The sequence below is a fragment of the Lissotriton vulgaris genome, chromosome 12 (genome assembly GCF_964263255.1).
Source record: "Lissotriton vulgaris chromosome 12, aLisVul1.2, whole genome shotgun sequence".
NCBI lineage: Eukaryota > Metazoa > Chordata > Amphibia > Caudata > Salamandridae > Lissotriton > Lissotriton vulgaris.
This window is the reverse complement of record NC_141700.1, coordinates 79,968,380-79,987,033: the sequence shown is the minus strand read 5'-3', so window position 1 is coordinate 79,987,033 and position 18,654 is coordinate 79,968,380. Positions and strand designations below refer to the sequence as shown.

The 18,654-nt window shown below is 45.2% G+C and overlaps 1 protein-coding gene across 1 annotated transcript in view; it reads left to right on the top strand.

Moving 5' to 3' along the window:
- LOC147673376 (hepatic lectin-like) overlaps positions 1–18,654 on the top strand; it is a 102,220-nt gene that overhangs the window by 57,182 nt on the left and 26,384 nt on the right. The window contains exons 2-4 of the mRNA XM_086947235.1: positions 7,163–7,271; positions 14,749–14,871; positions 15,920–16,071. Coding sequence (XP_086803361.1) covers positions 7,187–7,271; positions 14,749–14,871; positions 15,920–16,071 — 360 coding nt within the window. The 5' untranslated portion in view covers positions 7,163–7,186. The remainder of the gene's footprint in view (positions 1–7,162; positions 7,272–14,748; positions 14,872–15,919; positions 16,072–18,654) is intronic.

Here is an 18,654-nt window from a genome sequence, read left to right as displayed (position 1 = left end):
AAGGCTGGGCAAGGGCAAGTGCGAGGACTTGGACAAGCGGGACTCACAGTGCTGTCTTGCAGGCTGCACCTGAGCTGGTCGGGCCGCCTCCGCAAGATACCAAGGATACACACCTGCGGCGGCCGCCCTCTAAAGGGCAGCCGAGCTTATCTTCAATGAACACTATGCCCTCTGTCGCGAGCTGCTTCTAGCAGGGTCTTTACTAAGTATGGGCGCAAAATCCGCTCCGCTCGCGAAATTTGTGAATTTTCGGCAATTTCGCGATCCGGGAATCTGCGAAATTGCCGAACAATTCACGAATTCGCGAGCGGGCGGATTTTTTTTTTGGGTCCACAGGAAGCACAGTTAAGGCAGGTGCTTGAGTTGAAGCTAACTTTGTAACCATTTTAGAATGGCGCTGGCAAACTGCCAGAGTGCTTGCTGGCACCATTCTAAAATGGTTACAAAGTTAGCTTCAACTCCGGCACCTGCCTTAACTCTGTGAATGCTTCCTGAGGGCGAAAAATTAAACCTCAACAGGAAGCACTTACAGATATAAATAAAGCAGGTGCCCGAGTTGAAGCTCAAATTCAGTAACGTTTTAATCAGCCCAAAACATTAGTGAGCACGCTCGAGGCTGGGCAAGTGTGCTTTAACCCCATATCTGCCGTCGAAAATTAGCTGTAATTCCCGAGGGAGGTCCTTGCATCCCTGAGTTTCTCGAGCGCAATCCCCGTTCCTGTGACCAGGAGGATGCTTTCTCCTCACCTGCTGCCCTGCTCACTCTCTGACCCTTTATACACAAGAGGCATGTGAACAAGCATAGAAGCCCTGCACCATACACTAACGGTATCAAACGTCTTCCCGCCCTTTCCCAACTATGATGGACAGCTCACTCAAGGGGCCTCAGCGCCTTTTGGCGCTGTGGCAAAGTTACAGGCACAGATGGTCAGTGGAGACAAATCTTCTGGCCCTACGCAGCTGCAGTGTAGGAAAAGCACTATCATTTACCAAACGAGGTAGCACTTACTGGATTAGCCAGTAGAAAGTACTCCAGTTGAGTAGAGGTATTGCACAAAACAGTGGCATCTTCGTGGATAACTATGCAAGGCAGGATTCATTCTGGAACGACGCTCCTGTCACAAAAATTAAACCTCAACAGGAAGCACTTACAGATATAAATAAAGCAGGTGCCCGAGTTAAAGCTCAAATTCAGTAACGTTTTCATCAGCCCAAAACATTAGTGAGCACGTTCGAGGCTGGGCAAGTGTGCTTTAACCCCATATCTGCTGTTGAAAATTATCTGTAATACCCAAGGGAGGTCTTTGCATCCCTAGTTTCTCAAGCGCAATCCCCGTTCCTGTGACCAGGAGGCTGCTGTCTCCTCACCTGCTGCCCTGCTCGCTCTCTGACCGTTTATACACGAGGCATGTTGACACGCATAGAAGCCCCGCACCACACACTAGTGGTATCAAACGTCTTCCCGCCCTTTCCCAACTATGATGGACAGCTCACTCAAGGGACCTCAGCGTCATTTGGCGCTGTGGCAAAGTTACAGGCACACATGGTCAGTGGAGACAAATCTTCTGGCCCTACGCAGCTGTAATGTAGGAAAAGCACTATCATTTCCCCAATGACGCAGTGGTAGAAGTGGGCGGGGATGGAAGGGCACGGCATGACCCTACTTCTAAAAATTAATTCAGTCCGTTCCCCTACCTCTTACTTTCAAAAAAGCATCCCGGGACGGTAAGAAAAGTCCTACTTAAAACAATACCTTTTTTCTTTCATCTTCCAGGGGTTGCTCGCACTTCTCTGTTGAACTCCAGAGGCTGCAGCAGCCCCTCCCTGAGCTCGCACAGGCCGAGGGCAGGCCCATTGTCATTCCCATTGAGGAAGATTATCCCATTTCGATTGACAATGCGCCCCCTCTGCCTTTTAGCATATCAAGTGTCAGTGAGATTGGAGTTTGTGATTACAGAGGAGCTTTCCCCAAACAGAGTACTGTGGGGAACTTGACACCTTGTGTAATTTGTCAATGTTGTACACAGAGTAAACTGAGCAGGAGCAGTGACTGGGCAGAAGAGACGACAGGAAAGGAGAGGTACTAGGGCAGGAGAGGTGACCGGGCAGGAGAAGTAACGGGCAGGAGAAGTGAAAGACAGGAGAAGTGACGGGCAGGAGAAGTAACGGATAGGAGAAGTGATGGGACAGGAGAGTTGACGTGTCAGGATCAGTGACGTGACAGGAGAGGTGACGGGGCAGGAGAAGTGATGGGGCAGGAGAAGTGACGGGGCAGGAGAAGTGATGGGGCAGGAGAAGTGAAGGGGCAGGAGCGGTGATTAGACATGGGCAGGAGCGGTAACCGGCAGGAGCAGTGAACGGATAGGGGCAGTGAACAGATAAGAGCAGTGAACGGGGCAGGAGAATTGATGGGACAGGAGAAGTGATGGGGCTGGGGCGGTGATCGGGCAGGAGTTCTGACTGGACAGGAGCAGTGAACGGGCAGGAGTAGTGACAGGCCAGGAAAAGTGATGAGGTAGGAAATGTGATGAGGCAGGAAAAGTGACGGGGCAGGAGAGGCAACAGGATAGGAGAGGTGACTGGGCAGGAGAGGTGACTGGGCAAGAGAGGTAACTGGGCAGGAGAGGTGACGGGGCAGGAGAGGTGACGGGGCAGGAGAGGTGATGGGGCAGGAGAGATGACAGGGCAGGGGAGGTGATGGGGCAGGAGAGATGACGGAGCAGGGGAGGTGACGGGCAGGAGACAGGCAGGAGAGGTGACGGGGCATGAGCTAGAATGGTAACCGGGCGGGAGCGGTGAAAGGACAGGAGCGGTGAACAGATAGGAGTGGTGAACGAGGCAGGAGCAGTGAATGGGGCAGGAGCACTGAATGGGGCAGGAGCAGTGAACGGGGCAGGAGCAATGAACGGGGCAGGAGCAGTGAACGGGGCAGGAGCAGTGATGGGGCAGGAGAGGCGACATGGCAGGAGAAGTGACGTGGAAGGAGAGGCAATAGGGCAGGAGAGGTGACTGGGCACAAGAAGTGACGGGCAGGTGACATGACAGGCAGGTGATGTGATGGGCAGGAGAGGTGATGGGTAGAAGAGGTGGTTGGCATGAATATACAGGAGCCTTTGTGGGTTTCCATGAGTCTAGATTCTACTGAAGAGTCTCTTTCTCTTCTGAGCCCTGCTTAACATATGTGTACAGGAGGAGCCCTGTACTCATGACGTCAATGTTTGAGACAAAAAATAATCATGGATTTCTGAACAATGAGAGTAAAAGCATTAAGGTAACATGTTGTTCCTGCTTATATTTCACACGCTTTACATAAACCTGTAGTCCCCTATGAGTGTTTGATTTTTCCTGAATTAAACCTCAAATAAACATGTTTATCCATTGTTTTAATTACATAACGTTATAAGCTGTAACTGGCCAGTGAAATGCTAAACGTACTAAAAATTGATATGGTTTGCTATTTCTAGCCACACTCCTGACTCTGCCCACTGATTCAATCTTCGGTTATTCCCGCCCCCTGATTCTCCACCCACAGTTCCCCTACTTTTTTCCCACTTCGACCACTGCAACGAGGTAGCACTTACTGGATTAGCCAGTAGAAAGTACTCCAGTTGAGTAGAGGTATTGCACAAAACGGTGGCATCTTCGTGGATAACTATGCAGGGCAGGATTCATTCTGGCACGAGGCTCCTGTCACAAAAATTAAACCTCAACAGGAAGCTCTTACAGATATAAATAAAGCAGGTGCCCGAGTTGAAGCTCAAATTCAGTAACGTTTTAATCAGCCCAAAACATTAGTGAGCCCGGTCGAGGCTGGGCAAGTGTGCTTTAACCCCAAATCTGCCGTCAAAAATTAGCTGTACTACTGAGGGAGGTCTTTGCATCCCTGAGTTTCTCAAGCGCAATCCCCGTTCCTGTGACCAGGAGGCTGCTTTCTCCTCACCTGCTGCCCTGCTCGCTCTCTGACCCTTTATACACAAGAGGCATGTGAACACGCATAGAAGCCCCACACCACACACTAGTGGTATCAAATGTCTTCCCGCCCTTTCCCAACTATGATGGACAGCTCACTCAAGGGACCTCGGCGCCTTTTGGTGCTGTGGCAAAGTTACAGACACACATGGTCAGTGGAAGTGCTTGTGATGGGATCTTCAATATGGTACTGATGTTGAGTAGAAGGAGCTCGCCACTGCTTCTTTCATTCCCATGTGGCAGGTGGTAGAGGATTCTTGCTACAGTGATGGTCCAAATAAGGAGCCACTATCTTTAAATCTTGAAAGAGCAGGCCTGACCCAGACACTTCATCACCTTGAACTATAGAAACTGCAGTCACATTGCTATCCCTGCAGTCCACCAAATAGCGGTGCTCAGAATGCACTAATATGCAGTCTGTAGCTAACAATGTTTTCATGGAATTTCTAAAGTTAGCCCTGTCTACATCCTGATGACGGGTGATGCCCCAAAAGTGGTCCCAGGTTGCTTGTTTCCGGTCAAGGGAGGACCTGGCTTGGCAGTTCAGGCTGGACTGTTCCCATGAGGAACAGGGTCAAGACCGATTTGCATATGGCTGGGTCCAAACTGGGGTGGCGTGGTGAGCAAAAGAATGATGGATTAAACCCAGATCTTTGTGACTGGGGGTGAATGTTTGCATTGCTCAGCTTTTCGTCCATCAATTGTTCCTTTTACATCCTAGCCACTTCAATCTATGGGTCTCCATTCTCCATAGGTGGGACTTGAGGAGTAGATGGTGAAAGATTTTAGAGGTAGTTTTCATGGGGAAGTTGAGAAATAGGGTGTTGGCTGGCTCAGAAGCCATGAGACATTAAATCTGCAAAATACAAAATGTACAACTACAAAGTGCTAGTACTTTTTAAGCGTTGCTCCCATTGTAAACCAAAACACATAAAAAAGAGTGAGAAAGTCTCAAGACTGATTTGCATATAGCTGGGTCTGAACTGAGGTGGCGAAGTAAGCTAAACAATGATGATGACGTCAACCCAGAACTGTGACAGGGATAAGTGTCTGAAAAGTTTCAGCACTCGTCCATCATCTCCATGTGTTTGCATAAAAAAGAGTGAGCCAGGTCCTTTCTGAACCGGAATACAAGCAACCTGAAGTCAGTTTCACCGTGTGTTTTGGGTCTTTGGCTGCTTGTGTTCTGTCAAAAAGGACCTGCCGTGGCCGTTCGGGCTGGGCGGTTCCTATTGGAGTAGGATCAAGGCTGATATGAATATGGCTGGGTCTAATCTGATGAAGCATGTTGAGCAAAAAAATGATGGACTGCAATGCGACCCAGAGTAATTTCCAATGGAGGAGATGAATTCAAGCATTCCATTCATCACTTTTTTGTATTTTCATTGTGACCACTCAAGTGTGATTAGTCTGCCCAGATGTGAGTCCTGTGCTCACTATCCCACTGGGACCAAGCTGCATCCCACGGAAGATGACAAATTAGTTATGTCCAGACATGTATCCTGTGCTCACTATCTGACTTGAACCGATTTGCATCCCACTGAAGAAGCCAATTTAAATTTGGATTTGAAAAAACTTTAGAGTGATTTTATTATAAATTCCTGGAGCAACAAAAGAATATTGATGTACAATTCGAGATGAGTTGTGACTTTTACTCCTCTGGGTTAGACCTTTCAACCTTCGGGTGGTCTTTCCCCAAATGTTTTGCCTGCTTATCTTATCTTGTTGCTCAATCTTTTTGTTGGCCTTTGGACTCTGAGCACTTTACCACTGCTAACCAGCCTCCTGGGGAATCCCCAGCCCCTGTCACTCTTAAACCAGACAGTCAATACACAAACAGGCCAAGGCAAACAGAATGGGCAGACAAGAGAACAGCAACCTTCTAAAAGTGCTGTTCTCAAACGCAGGATTTAAAAACAACCTTTCCTAAAAGGTGTGTTATTAAATTCTGAGTTCAGGGATACTAGACTTGTATGTCCTATCTTGTTCCTATGGGAAGATATGCTGGTAGCCACAGTAGCCAGCATCCCCCATGATAGCCTATGGAGCAAGATAGCCTTGCAGCAATGAAAAACGAAAATGGCTGTAATTCACTACCAGAGCATGTCTCCTGCACAAGTACATGCTCTACCTTTCACATACACAGCACACTGCCCAAGGGGGTACCTTGGGCCTTCCATAGGGGCGACCAATGTGCACAGAAAGGGAAGGGTTAGGCCTAGTCAGTGGGGACACTGACCAGGAGGACATGGCAGTTCACAGACTGCACACAGGCACTGCGGTGGCAGGCCTGAGACACCATTTTGGGGCTACTCCTGTGGGTGGCACAATCAGTGCTGCAGGCCCACTAGTAGCATTTGTCATCACCAGCCCTGGCACACCCAGTGCACTTTACTAGGGACTTCTAGGTGATACAAATATGCCAATTATGTATATCCAATTACAATAACAATTTACACAGAGAGCATATGCACGTTAGCACCGATCAGCAGTGGTAAAGTGCCCAGAGTCCTATTGCCAACAGCCACAGGTCAGGAAAAATAAGGGAGGAAGAAGCAAAAAGTTCGGGGATAACCCTGCAAGAAGGGCCAGTTCCAACATCCACCATCCATGAGGCTGGCCATTCCCAATGGGGTCACGACTGGCTCATGAACATTGATGAGCCTCGCATTTTGCGATCCCATTGGAAATCGCCAACAGTGTCTCTGACACTGTTGTACATTGGATTTAGCGTCTCACAATTTCCAATGGTCCTACATCTGCCCCAAAGTTTTTTATTGTTATTTTACTACAGTTCCTAATTTTTAAACCTGTGAATTCTGCTTCTGGTTAAATACCTGTATTTCTAACTGATACATGTGATAAATGACGTGGTCAAAACATTACATGCAGATCCCCTGCGGGTAATATGCTATTGATCACAATTGCTGGTGAAACAGAGGGGCTCCTGGAACCAATCAAGGATTTAATTTACCTTAGTCATGGCCCCTCACACTCAACAATGGCCATGCACATCGCATTAGACTCTTCAAAAAAACCTTAGCAGGCAAACAGTGAAAGGGTACCTGATTTATGTGTAAGGAACGGTTCTGAAAGGATGCAAGAAAACAAATGCAAAGCATCCCTTTTGGGGAATTTGGCCTATAGTAACCAACTAATAGACACATTGTTTTGTTTTCTTGCCATGAGAAAGACCTCGTAGACAGAGGATAAGAAGATGCTGTCAACAAAGAAGCTGGTAGACGTAGGACTGGTGATCAGCCTACTGCTGGTCGCTACATTGATTGCCCGCATAATACTCTGTAAGTAAGATTTGCTATCTTTGAACACTTTCTAAGAGAATTGATGAGTTATTAGGAAATTAATGAAAAAAGATGGTGGAGCTCGCACAGCTGAGATAAACCAAAGTGGGAGTTGTGATAGGTTGTAGTGTGCAGCGGGGAGAAGACACTGTCATGCCAGGCAGTGTATGGTATGCAAACTGTAGAAAGGCTCTCCCGCCTAGGAAGAGAACCTCCCTGCGCACAACTATTCAATGAGACCAGCCGGTCTAATGATGTAAACAAAGATTCACAAAATTCTGTTCATATCCGAACTTAATCAGATTTCCAGTATTTATTCCAGTTCAAATTTCATGTTTCACCATTTATAATCCATATCAAATGCGTAAAGAATTCAGGCGTGTTATGTCATCACACTACCCAATGCATTTCGGGCATGGCCCGTCATCAGGGGTTAACTCTACAGACAAAAAGAAAAACAACCGCTGTAATGATCTGATCTAAGAATACCCAAAAAATAACGTAGTCTCAGCATGATATAACGTGACACACAGTGACTGTGTAAATCCTGAAATAATAAAATTGTAGCGCTAATAAACTGATAACCAATAAAGTGTTTCAAAGTTCACCATAAATAAAGATATCAAGTCAAGAAGTCATGCAGGTGTAGTAAACCTAGTAAGGAAAAAACGCTGTGAGCAGGAGATAAAAAAACGCTGCCAAACGTGATAGATACCGCGTGTAGATAGAAGGCACCAAGTGAACGAAACGTCTAAATGTTAAACTACCCTGTGAGGGATAGAAACGGCAGGTCCCCGGTAAAGGGTACTTACATGCGTGATGATAAAGCGCGGACTCCGCGGAGTTCCGTGAGTGTGAGCGGAGCGAAGAGCAAAGGTGAGGTACCAAGTAAACTCACTAAACATAAAGATAGGACTGCAAACCCGAAATCAAGTGAGTGTGGGCGCCATCTTTAAAGGTGCAAAAATGAAGCAAGCAGTGAATCAAGAGAGATAAAAAGACACAGTGGAAACGAATGATAAGAGCAGTAAACAGATCACAAATAACATAAAAATTCAATGCGATCATTTAGACCCGAGGGGGCCATCGTGGATAGAAAACGAATCCAAAAATTCTCCCTTTTCAGCAAATTGTTCTTATTGTTCATTGTAATCGGAACCTGTTCCAGTACTTGAAATTTCAGTTGAGCCACTGAATGTCTATTCTCCAAGAAGTGTGTGGCTACACTAGATTTTTGGTTACCAATGCGGATGTTGCTTTTGTGTTCCAAGATCCTAGTGCGGATCTTCCTCTCCGTGTGTCCCACATAACATTTGCCACAAGGGCATTTCAGTGCGTATATCACATTTTTGCTATTACATGTGGCATTCACTTTCAATTTTATAGGATGGCCTTTCATGGGATGGTTAATCGAATTGCCTTGGATGCAATTATTGCAGTTACTGCAATTGAAACACGGTTTCAGACCATTGTAAGTGATTTTAGTCTTGGGGCGATTGGTATCGCTCAGGATCTCCTTCAGATTTTTTCCTCGGGTGAATGCAAAGATAGGTGGTTCTCTGAATAGTCCTTTGAAATCTGGTTCTAATGTCAATATAGACCAGTGTCTACGTATAATCCTTTGGAATTGTGTGGATGCTCTGGAGAACTTTGAGACTACTACCATTCGGTCGGATGGAGTCTTCAGCTTGGGCTGTAGTAAGGATGCTCTAGTGCATTTCTCGCTCCTCTGTATGGCTACATCCAGTATAGGGGTAGGGTACCCCCGTGCTCGTAGACGTTCCAAGGTGGTGTTGATCTGGATTTTGCTCTCATCTGCTTTGGATACTATTCTTTTTATCCTGAGAATCTGTGCATACGGTAAATTGTTCTTGAGTCCCCAGCGATGGAAACTCTGATAGTGTAGAGTAGAGTTCCTGTCGGTAGGTTTTCGAAAGATCGTAGTAGACCATTCCCCAAGTTCTCTCACAATTTTTACGTCCAAATAATGGACGCACGATGTACTGTGATCCCATGTAAATTGAATTCTTTGAGTTATTTGATTCCAAGTGTTGAGAAAAGTTATGAGTGTTTCACTGGAACCTACCCATAATAGAAAAATGTCATCAATGTATCGGAGGTATAACCTCCCGTGTTGTTGCCATAAGTCTTGGGAGAGGATATGATTTTCTTCAAAGATACGCATGAAGGTATTAGCGTAGCAAGGAGCAGCCGAATTTCCCATAGCCGTACCATTCAACTGTAGAAACCATTTGTCAAAAACAGTGAAGTAACTGTGGTATAACGTAAAAATGGTAAGTTCCATCAGAAATACTTTTAGGTCCTGATCAAGATCTGATTTAGCCAGGGTTCTTTCAATGGCATCAATCCCCCCGTCGTGAGGGATTGATGTATACAGGGAACTGACATCCACTGTACACATTATGATGTTGGAGTCTTTCAGTTCATTCATAACCGGTTCCAACTTCAAGAGAAAATCGGTAGTATCTTTAACAAAGGAGTCTGATGTGATGACAAATGGCTGGAGGTATTTATCCAAAAATTTACCCACATTTTCGTGAATGCTGTTTCTTGTCGACACAATGGGTCGAAAGGGAGGGTCAGTTGGATGTTTATGCAGTTTCGGCAACATGTATAATGTTGGTGGCTTAGGATTGGTCGGTGTTAGATATCTTTTTGTTCTGTCATTAATGGTGCCGTTGTCAAATGCCCTGTTGATGATGGTGATCAGGTCGTTGGTGTACTCCCTCGTGGGGTCCCCAGGTAAGACATCATAGGTGTTGGTATCCCCAACATGAGATGTGACCTTTCTTTCATAAAAGATGGTGTCCATGATGACCAGGGCACCACCTTTGTCAGCATTTTGACAAATGATCTCCTGGTTATCCGCTATTTTTTGAAGAATATTTCTCTCTTTGCGAGTGAGGTTCCCTCGTGTCGCAGGTTGCATGAAAGGGAGTTTCAATATTTCTTGTCTGACTAGGTTTTCATATGCGTCAATGATTTTGTGACTCTGAGGTGCTAAGAATGTACTATGAGGTCGTAGACCTCTGAGCATATCCTCATCCTGTATTGTCATAGGACAAATGTTTTGAAAGTAGTGTTTCAAACGTATGTTACGTATCAGTTTGAAGGTGCTCACTTCAAGTTCCAAAGTGTTGGTACCAATAGTAGGAACAAACGATTGTCCTTTCTGTAAAACCTGGATCTCTTCCTCAGACAAGGTGAAAGAAGAAATGTTAATTACTAGGTTGTCATCCTTATTTAACGTCTTCCCTTTGCTTTCTTGCTTTTTGCTGGCGGAGTTTTTTCTGGTTCCTCGGCGGGTTTTTCCCCCCCGGGGTCTCCTTGTTGGTTGGAGCCTGGCTCTAAAAAAGGAACCGCAGTCGTTGTTGAGGTGCTGGGAGTCTGAACGTCACCATCTGGTCTTGTCTTTGTAGGTCCTGCCCTTTGATCATCTTCAGAAGATGAAGTCTCATTAGCTGAGAAAGGGTTGTACGGCTTGTTGGTGCGTCGGCGGGCATATACCTCTGCCCAGGTATATACCTCGCCGAGTTTATAGTCGATGGTATCCCTTTTAAATTTTCTGAATTTTCTCTCCTGTGTTTCGCGTGTGTGTTTGTCCAATTGTATATTGATATCATCCAACATTTTTTTTTTTTTTTTCGAAGACGACCTGAAAAAAATGTTGGATGATATCAATATACAATTGGACAAACACACACGCGAAACACAGGAGAGAAAATTCAGAAAATTTAAAAGGGATACCATCGACTATAAACTCGGCGAGGTATATACCTGGGCAGAGGTATATGCCCGCCGACGCACCAACAAGCCGTACAACCCTTTCTCAGCTAATGAGACTTCATCTTCTGAAGATGATCAAAGGGCAGGACCTACAAAGACAAGACCAGATGGTGACGTTCAGACTCCCAGCACCTCAACAACGACTGCGGTTCCTTTTTTAGAGCCAGGCTCCAACCAACAAGGAGACCCCGGGGGGGAAAAACCCGCCGAGGAACCAGAAAAAACTCCGCCAGCAAAAAGCAAGAAAGCAAAGGGAAGACGTTAAATAAGGATGACAACCTAGTAATTAACATTTCTTCTTTCACCTTGTCTGAGGAAGAGATCCAGGTTTTACAGAAAGGACAATCGTTTGTTCCTACTATTGGTACCAACACTTTGGAACTTGAAGTGAGCACCTTCAAACTGATACGTAACATACGTTTGAAACACTACTTTCAAAACATTTGTCCTATGACAATACAGGATGAGGATATGCTCAGAGGTCTACGACCTCATAGTACATTCTTAGCACCTCAGAGTCACAAAATCATTGACGCATATGAAAACCTAGTCAGACAAGAAATATTGAAACTCCCTTTCATGCAACCTGCGACACGAGGGAACCTCACTCGCAAAGAGAGAAATATTCTTCAAAAAATAGCGGATAACCAGGAGATCATTTGTCAAAATGCTGACAAAGGTGGTGCCCTGGTCATCATGGACACCATCTTTTATGAAAGAAAGGTCACATCTCATGTTGGGGATACCAACACCTATGATGTCTTACCTGGGGACCCCACGAGGGAGTACACCAACGACCTGATCACCATCATCAACAGGGCATTTGACAACGGCACCATTAATGACAGAACAAAAAGATATCTAACACCGACCAATCCTAAGCCACCAACATTATACATGTTGCCGAAACTGCATAAACATCCAACTGACCCTCCCTTTCGACCCATTGTGTCGACAAGAAACAGCATTCACGAAAATGTGGGTAAATTTTTGGATAAATACCTCCAGCCATTTGTCATCACATCAGACTCTTTTGTTAAAGATACTACCGATTTTCTCTTGAAGTTGGAACCGGTTATGAATGAACTGAAAGACTCCAACATCATAATGTGTACAGTGGATGTCAGTTCCCTGTATACATCAATCCCTCACGACGGGGGGATTGATGCCATTGAAAGAACCCTGGCTAAATCAGATCTTGATCAGGACCTAAAAGTATTTCTGATGGAACTTACCATTTTTACGTTATACCACAGTTACTTCACTGTTTTTGACAAATGGTTTCTACAGTTGAATGGTACGGCTATGGGAAATTCGGCTGCTCCTTGCTACGCTAATACCTTCATGCGTATCTTTGAAGAAAATCATATCCTCTCCCAAGACTTATGGCAACAACACGGGAGGTTATACCTCCGATACATTGATGACATTTTTCTATTATGGGTAGGTTCCAGTGAAACACTCATAACTTTTCTCAACACTTGGAATCAAATAACTCAAAGAATTCAATTTACATGGGATCACAGTACATCGTGCGTCCATTATTTGGACGTAAAAATTGTGAGAGAACTTGGGGAATGGTCTACTACGATCTTTCGAAAACCTACCGACAGGAACTCTACTCTACACTATCAGAGTTTCCATCGCTGGGGACTCAAGAACAATTTACCGTATGCACAGATTCTCAGGATAAAAAGAATAGTATCCAAAGCAGATGAGAGCAAAATCCAGATCAACACCACCTTGGAACGTCTACGAGCACGGGGGTACCCTACCCCTATACTGGATGTAGCCATACAGAGGAGCGAGAAATGCACTAGAGCATCCTTACTACAGCCCAAGCTGAAGACTCCATCCGACCGAATGGTAGTAGTCTCAAAGTTCTCCAGAGCATCCACACAATTCCAAAGGATTATACGTAGACACTGGTCTATATTGACATTAGAACCAGATTTCAAAGGACTATTCAGAGAACCACCTATCTTTGCATTCACCCGAGGAAAAAATCTGAAGGAGATCCTGAGCGATACCAATCGCCCCAAGACTAAAATCACTTACAATGGTCTGAAACCGTGTTTCAATTGCAGTAACTGCAATAATTGCATCCAAGGCAATTCGATTAACCATCCCATGAAAGGCCATCCTATAAAATTGAAAGTGAATGCCACATGTAATAGCAAAAATGTGATATACGCACTGAAATGCCCTTGTGGCAAATGTTATGTGGGACACACGGAGAGGAAGATCCGCACTAGGATCTTGGAACACAAAAGCAACATCCGCATTGGTAACCAAAAATCTAGTGTAGCCACACACTTCTTGGAGAATAGACATTCAGTGGCTCAACTGAAATTTCAAGTACTGGAACAGGTTCCGATTACAATGAACAATAAGAACAATTTGCTGAAAAGGGAGAATTTTTGGATTCGTTTTCTATCCACGATGGCCCCCTCGGGTCTAAATGATCGCATTGAATTTTTATGTTATTTGTGATCTGTTTACTGCTCTTATCATTCGTTTCCACTGTGTCTTTTTATCTCTCTTGATTCACTGCTTGCTTCATTTTTGCACCTTTAAAGATGGCGCCCACACTCACTTGATTTCGGGTTTGCAGTCCTATCTTTATGTTTAGTGAGTTTACTTGGTACCTCACCTTTGCTCTTCGCTCCGCTCACACTCACGGAACTCCGCGGAGTCCGCGCTTTATCATCACGCATGTAAGTACCCTTTACCGGGGACCTGCCGTTTCTATCCCTCACAGGGTAGTTTAACATTTAGACGTTTCGTTCACTTGGTGCCTTCTATCTACACGCGGTATCTATCACGTTTGGCAGCGTTTTTTTATCTCCTGCTCACAGCGTTTTTTCCTTACTAGGTTTACTACACCTGCATGACTTCTTGACTTGATATCTTTATTTATGGTGAACTTTGAAACACTTTATTGGTTATCAGTTTATTAGCGCTACAATTTTATTATTTCAGGATTTACACAGTCACTGTGTGTCACGTTATATCATGCTGAGACTACGTTATTTTTTGGGTATTCTTAGATCAGATCATTACAGCGGTTGTTTTTCTTTTTGTCTGTAGAGTTAACCCCTGATGACGGGCCATGCCCGAAATGCATTGGGTAGTGTGATGACATAACACGCCTGAATTCTTTACGCATTTGATATGGATTATAAATGGTGAAACATGAAATTTGAACTGGAATAAATACTGGAAATCTGATTAAGTTCGGATATGAACAGAATTTTGTGAATCTTTGTTTACATCATTAGACCGGCTGGTCTCATTGAATAGTTGTGCGCAGGGAGGTTCTCTTCCTAGGCGGGAGAGCCTTTCTACAGTTTTATTAGGAAATTAGACTTTCCCAAAGTCTCCTCTGATTCTACTGTTCAGCAAATGTGATCAAATTAGCGTCATCAAATGGCATTTTCTGCCCATTTTGTCACTGCACTCACTGGACTGTTTTCAATACCATTCTATATGTAAGAGAACAATGTGAAACTTTAAGTGAACAGTACTATTTTCACCCCTTTCCTAATTCAATAAATGACAGTGTGTGCCTGTACTTCCTTTTTAAGTACCAGAAATGAAACATGAAATAATATCCCTTTAAAGACAATTCAGTTCAAGTCACTGTTACTCCTTTCTCCAATCTTCTTAGATTCAACAGTTACTGCCAGAGCCCAGCTTACCCAGGAAAAGTTGGCACAACTGGAGAGCAATCTCAGCCTGGCAATGAAGTACATCGGGTGCAAAGAGAGAACTTCTGGCACTGATTGTGGGCGTAAGTACTCTAGCATGGACCAGTGTTTGTACTGTGCTACAGGCAGACGAGAGGCACACGCAGGCCTGGACATTTCTAATGCCAAATCCATATTGAAAATCCTTTCGATAGTCCTGGTGGATGCTGGGATCATTACAGATCCTCTGTGCCGGGATGAAATTGGCCCTTGCTCTGATTTTCAGTTTTGTACTTTAGACTCCAGTCTGGTGGTGTTCTGGGCAGGGCGTGCTGAGATGCACTGGGCATAGTGAGCTTCTCAGAAAGATTGTTCGTGGGGGTGAGATGATATGCTCTTATTTCTTAAGTCTCTTGATAAGTAGTGTTTTGGTGTGAGGACTGCCCTTGGTGTCAGTGTGGCAGTCTGTGGAGCAGATTGTTGCCACCATCCAGACACCAGAGGGCAAGGGCTTGACCAGTAGTTCTGAAGTCACCCTCTGGGAGGAAACATTTCTCTTTGTTTAGATTAGAAGAAAATGCTGATACTAGACACTTTTTGACTCCTGGAGCTTTGACTTCCTTGTGGGTGAGGTGCTGGGTATATCAGAGTGACTTGGCATTGAGTGACACTTGCTGTATAAATACGTCCCAGCTCATGTCGTTGACCTGGGTTTTTGCTAGTTGATGCATGTGTTGTTGGCAATAGAGGAATTCCATTTTTAAAGGGCTTGAGCTTTCGGGACGTGTGGGTTAGACCTAGCGCAAGGAAGGTGTTAATGGTATTTTTCCTGAGTACAAGTAGAAAGGAACTGGTACCTTTGGTTATGTTAGATGGTATTCTGAGCAGGAGCAATCCTAAAAAGCTAAACCAGTAATGCAGGGACAGGCCGCTGAACATGCGGGGCCACTGTAAAGAGCAACTGCACAAATATACATTCAGGCCAGTGGGTGGTGAAGTTAGAATCTCCTATGCTTAGGCTCAGGGCCCTAGAGTCACCCCCATCAATAACAGAATGTGGCTTGAGTTCCCCATTAGAGCACCCTGGGGCCTCACGTCTGACACAACAGAGGTATTGTTGTTGGTTGTTCTCACTGTACCTTTGTCTTTCAGAGTTCTTCTTCTGGGTCTGCCCCACAGATTGGCAGCCGTACAATGGGAAATGCTATTTCTCTTCTAAAAACAAACTCTCATGGGACAAAAGCAGATTAGAATGTCAGACAAGTCAGGCAGACCTGGTTATCATCAATGACAGGATGGAGCAGGTGAGTTAAGATTCGTGTAATGCTTTGTTGTGATTGCTTAAAAGCATATTCGTGATGTATTTCTGCTTGTAAAGTGTTGTAGTCTACACCAGTGTAACCTTAATTGTATTTCAAAATGATTCTTTTTGAATTTCAATCTATATATCAATTGTCAATATATCTGTTTCTCCACCAGCCTGTGTGTCTCTCTATGTAGGTACATACATACATATACTGTTGAAATAGAAGGCCTTGCTTGAGTCTATTAGGGGTTGGAGATGGCTGAGGCAAGGTTATGGGAGAGAAAATATGCAAAAGAACCATAACCCGAGGCAATTGTTTTGACGCTGTATAGTGACGACATGATCTCCAGTAACAAACTCATATTATGATCAGTGTTTCAAGCTCCATCAGGGAAACTGCAGTATAAATGTTTTTCAGTAGCAGTGAAAGGTTCTTTAAAGAGACACAAATACATGAAAGCGCAGAACAGTCACAGTGTAAGCTTTCCTCCCACACAAAGATCAAGTACTGCACTGCATCAACAGCTCCATCTTCTCTCGCATAAAAAACACAGCAGCAGTGGGAGCTGCTCTCACAGAGACGCAGAGCAGATCCCAGCTGTAACTGCAGTGCAACCTTCAATCTCACAGTACAGGTGCATCAGAGATGGCTGCAGTGCATACTACACTCAAACAAAACATATGAAAGCGGGATTGTAATGTTGACACACAGTCACTCACACACACACACCAGGGGCGGCTCCTCCGTATTGGTGGAGAAGCGTCGCCCCATTCGTCAGAGACAGAAAAAATAAAATGATAATAAAACATCATTTTATTTTTTTGTGACTGGTTTAGGCACGCCTGTAGGGCGGGGTGGGGGCGGGAGGAGTGGTGGACACTTAGAAGTGCGCATGTAAGTTTGGCCGTCCGTCTTAGGCCGGCCAAACAGACAGGTGCATTTCTATTTCTCCAACCCAACTGTGCTCACAGCCATGTTGGAGAATGATCGCAGGCTCCCAGGCTCTGCCTGAGCGCTCAGACCAATCCTGGTGCTGCTCTCATAGTGAAAGCGATTCAGAAAAGGGGGTGGTGATGAACAGAGTGTCTGAATTAAGCAGACCACTCTTACCCAGTGCAAAGATCAGGGCTTGATCCATCACCGTTATTTAGCTCACTGCACCATCCCAGCTCAGAACCTGGCTATATGCAAATCAGTCTGTCCCTGGCCCAGTGCATCATGGGAACAGGGCAGACTAAACTACCAAGCCATTTCTTCAGCAGAAAGGAGACAAGCTTCCGGGGACCGGTTTCTCATAGTGAAAGCAGCATCTGGATTGGGCAGGGAGCCTGTTTTTTCAAAGACTGCTGGGAGAGCACCGAGGCAGGCATCAGAGGCAGTGGCAGCAAAAGGAAAGGTAAAACATGTTTTAATTATTATTTTCCCCATCCCTTCCCCATCTCTTCCCCGTCCCTCACCCCCGTCTGTCCATCCCCTGCCCCCACTTTTATTTTATGGCAGCCGCCACCGACACGCACTGCGGCTGTTAATGCTTCTTGCACACACAGAATAGTTTCAGCGCAAGCAGTCGTAGAAGAAGCTTTTCTCAAAGTAACAGAATAGTCACTTACAGGTGTCAGCTACAAAAGCCCGGGTCATACACAAAAGGTAGAGAAGCAGCAGTCCAGACTCCTATGTATATGTACTTCACATACACCACAAGCAACAGAGAGCGGACAACCTCCTCCCACACAGAACAGGGACAGGATTGGCAGAACAAACGAGCATACAACGCACACATGCATTGCTGAGCACAAAATGTACAGTAAAATAAGTGTTGTCTTACTCTTTCACACACACACACGCACACACACACATACACACACACACATGCACATGCACAGAAGCACACACAACAGGTACGTTGGAGGCAGGCAGCGGCCATGCAAGTTTACAGCCTCAACATTGAGAGCAGTAGAGCAAGCTCCCAGCACAAACAGAGCAGGTGCAGCTCATGCAGCAGTAGGAAGGGCTTCCATAGACAGCAGCAGAAATGTCTTATGCCTGTACAGAAATATTCACCATCAGTGAAAGATCCTCTCCCACTGAGAGCTAACATTGCAGTAGTAGTAACAGTGCAGGCTTCAGCCGCTCATAGGCCCAGCACCGGATGCTGCAACTGAGCAAGCTTCTGGTACACACACTGAACTGGCCCACACAGACACCAGCAGTATACATACACTCATGTTCCAAACATGTACTGCATAGGAAGAAGCAATGTACACAGGATAAGTACAACCAAGGCAGCATAAGTGCAAGCTACTCACAAACACAGCTGATGTAGCACAAGGAGTAGAAAATGTTTACCACAACAACATTTGTTCAGGACAAGTTGTAATGGTCCAGGGAAACCTCACTCAGTGCACAAGTACATTAGAGCTGACAGCTGAGCAAACCTCTTCTCATAAAATGATGTATGGAGATGGTGTAGGGAGAGCGGGGACAATGTTATCAAATCTAGGAAGTGCAGCATATGCTGCACCTATGCAAGCAGTGCACACCACTCTGCTTTGACATTGTGGCACAGTCTGATAGAGGTGG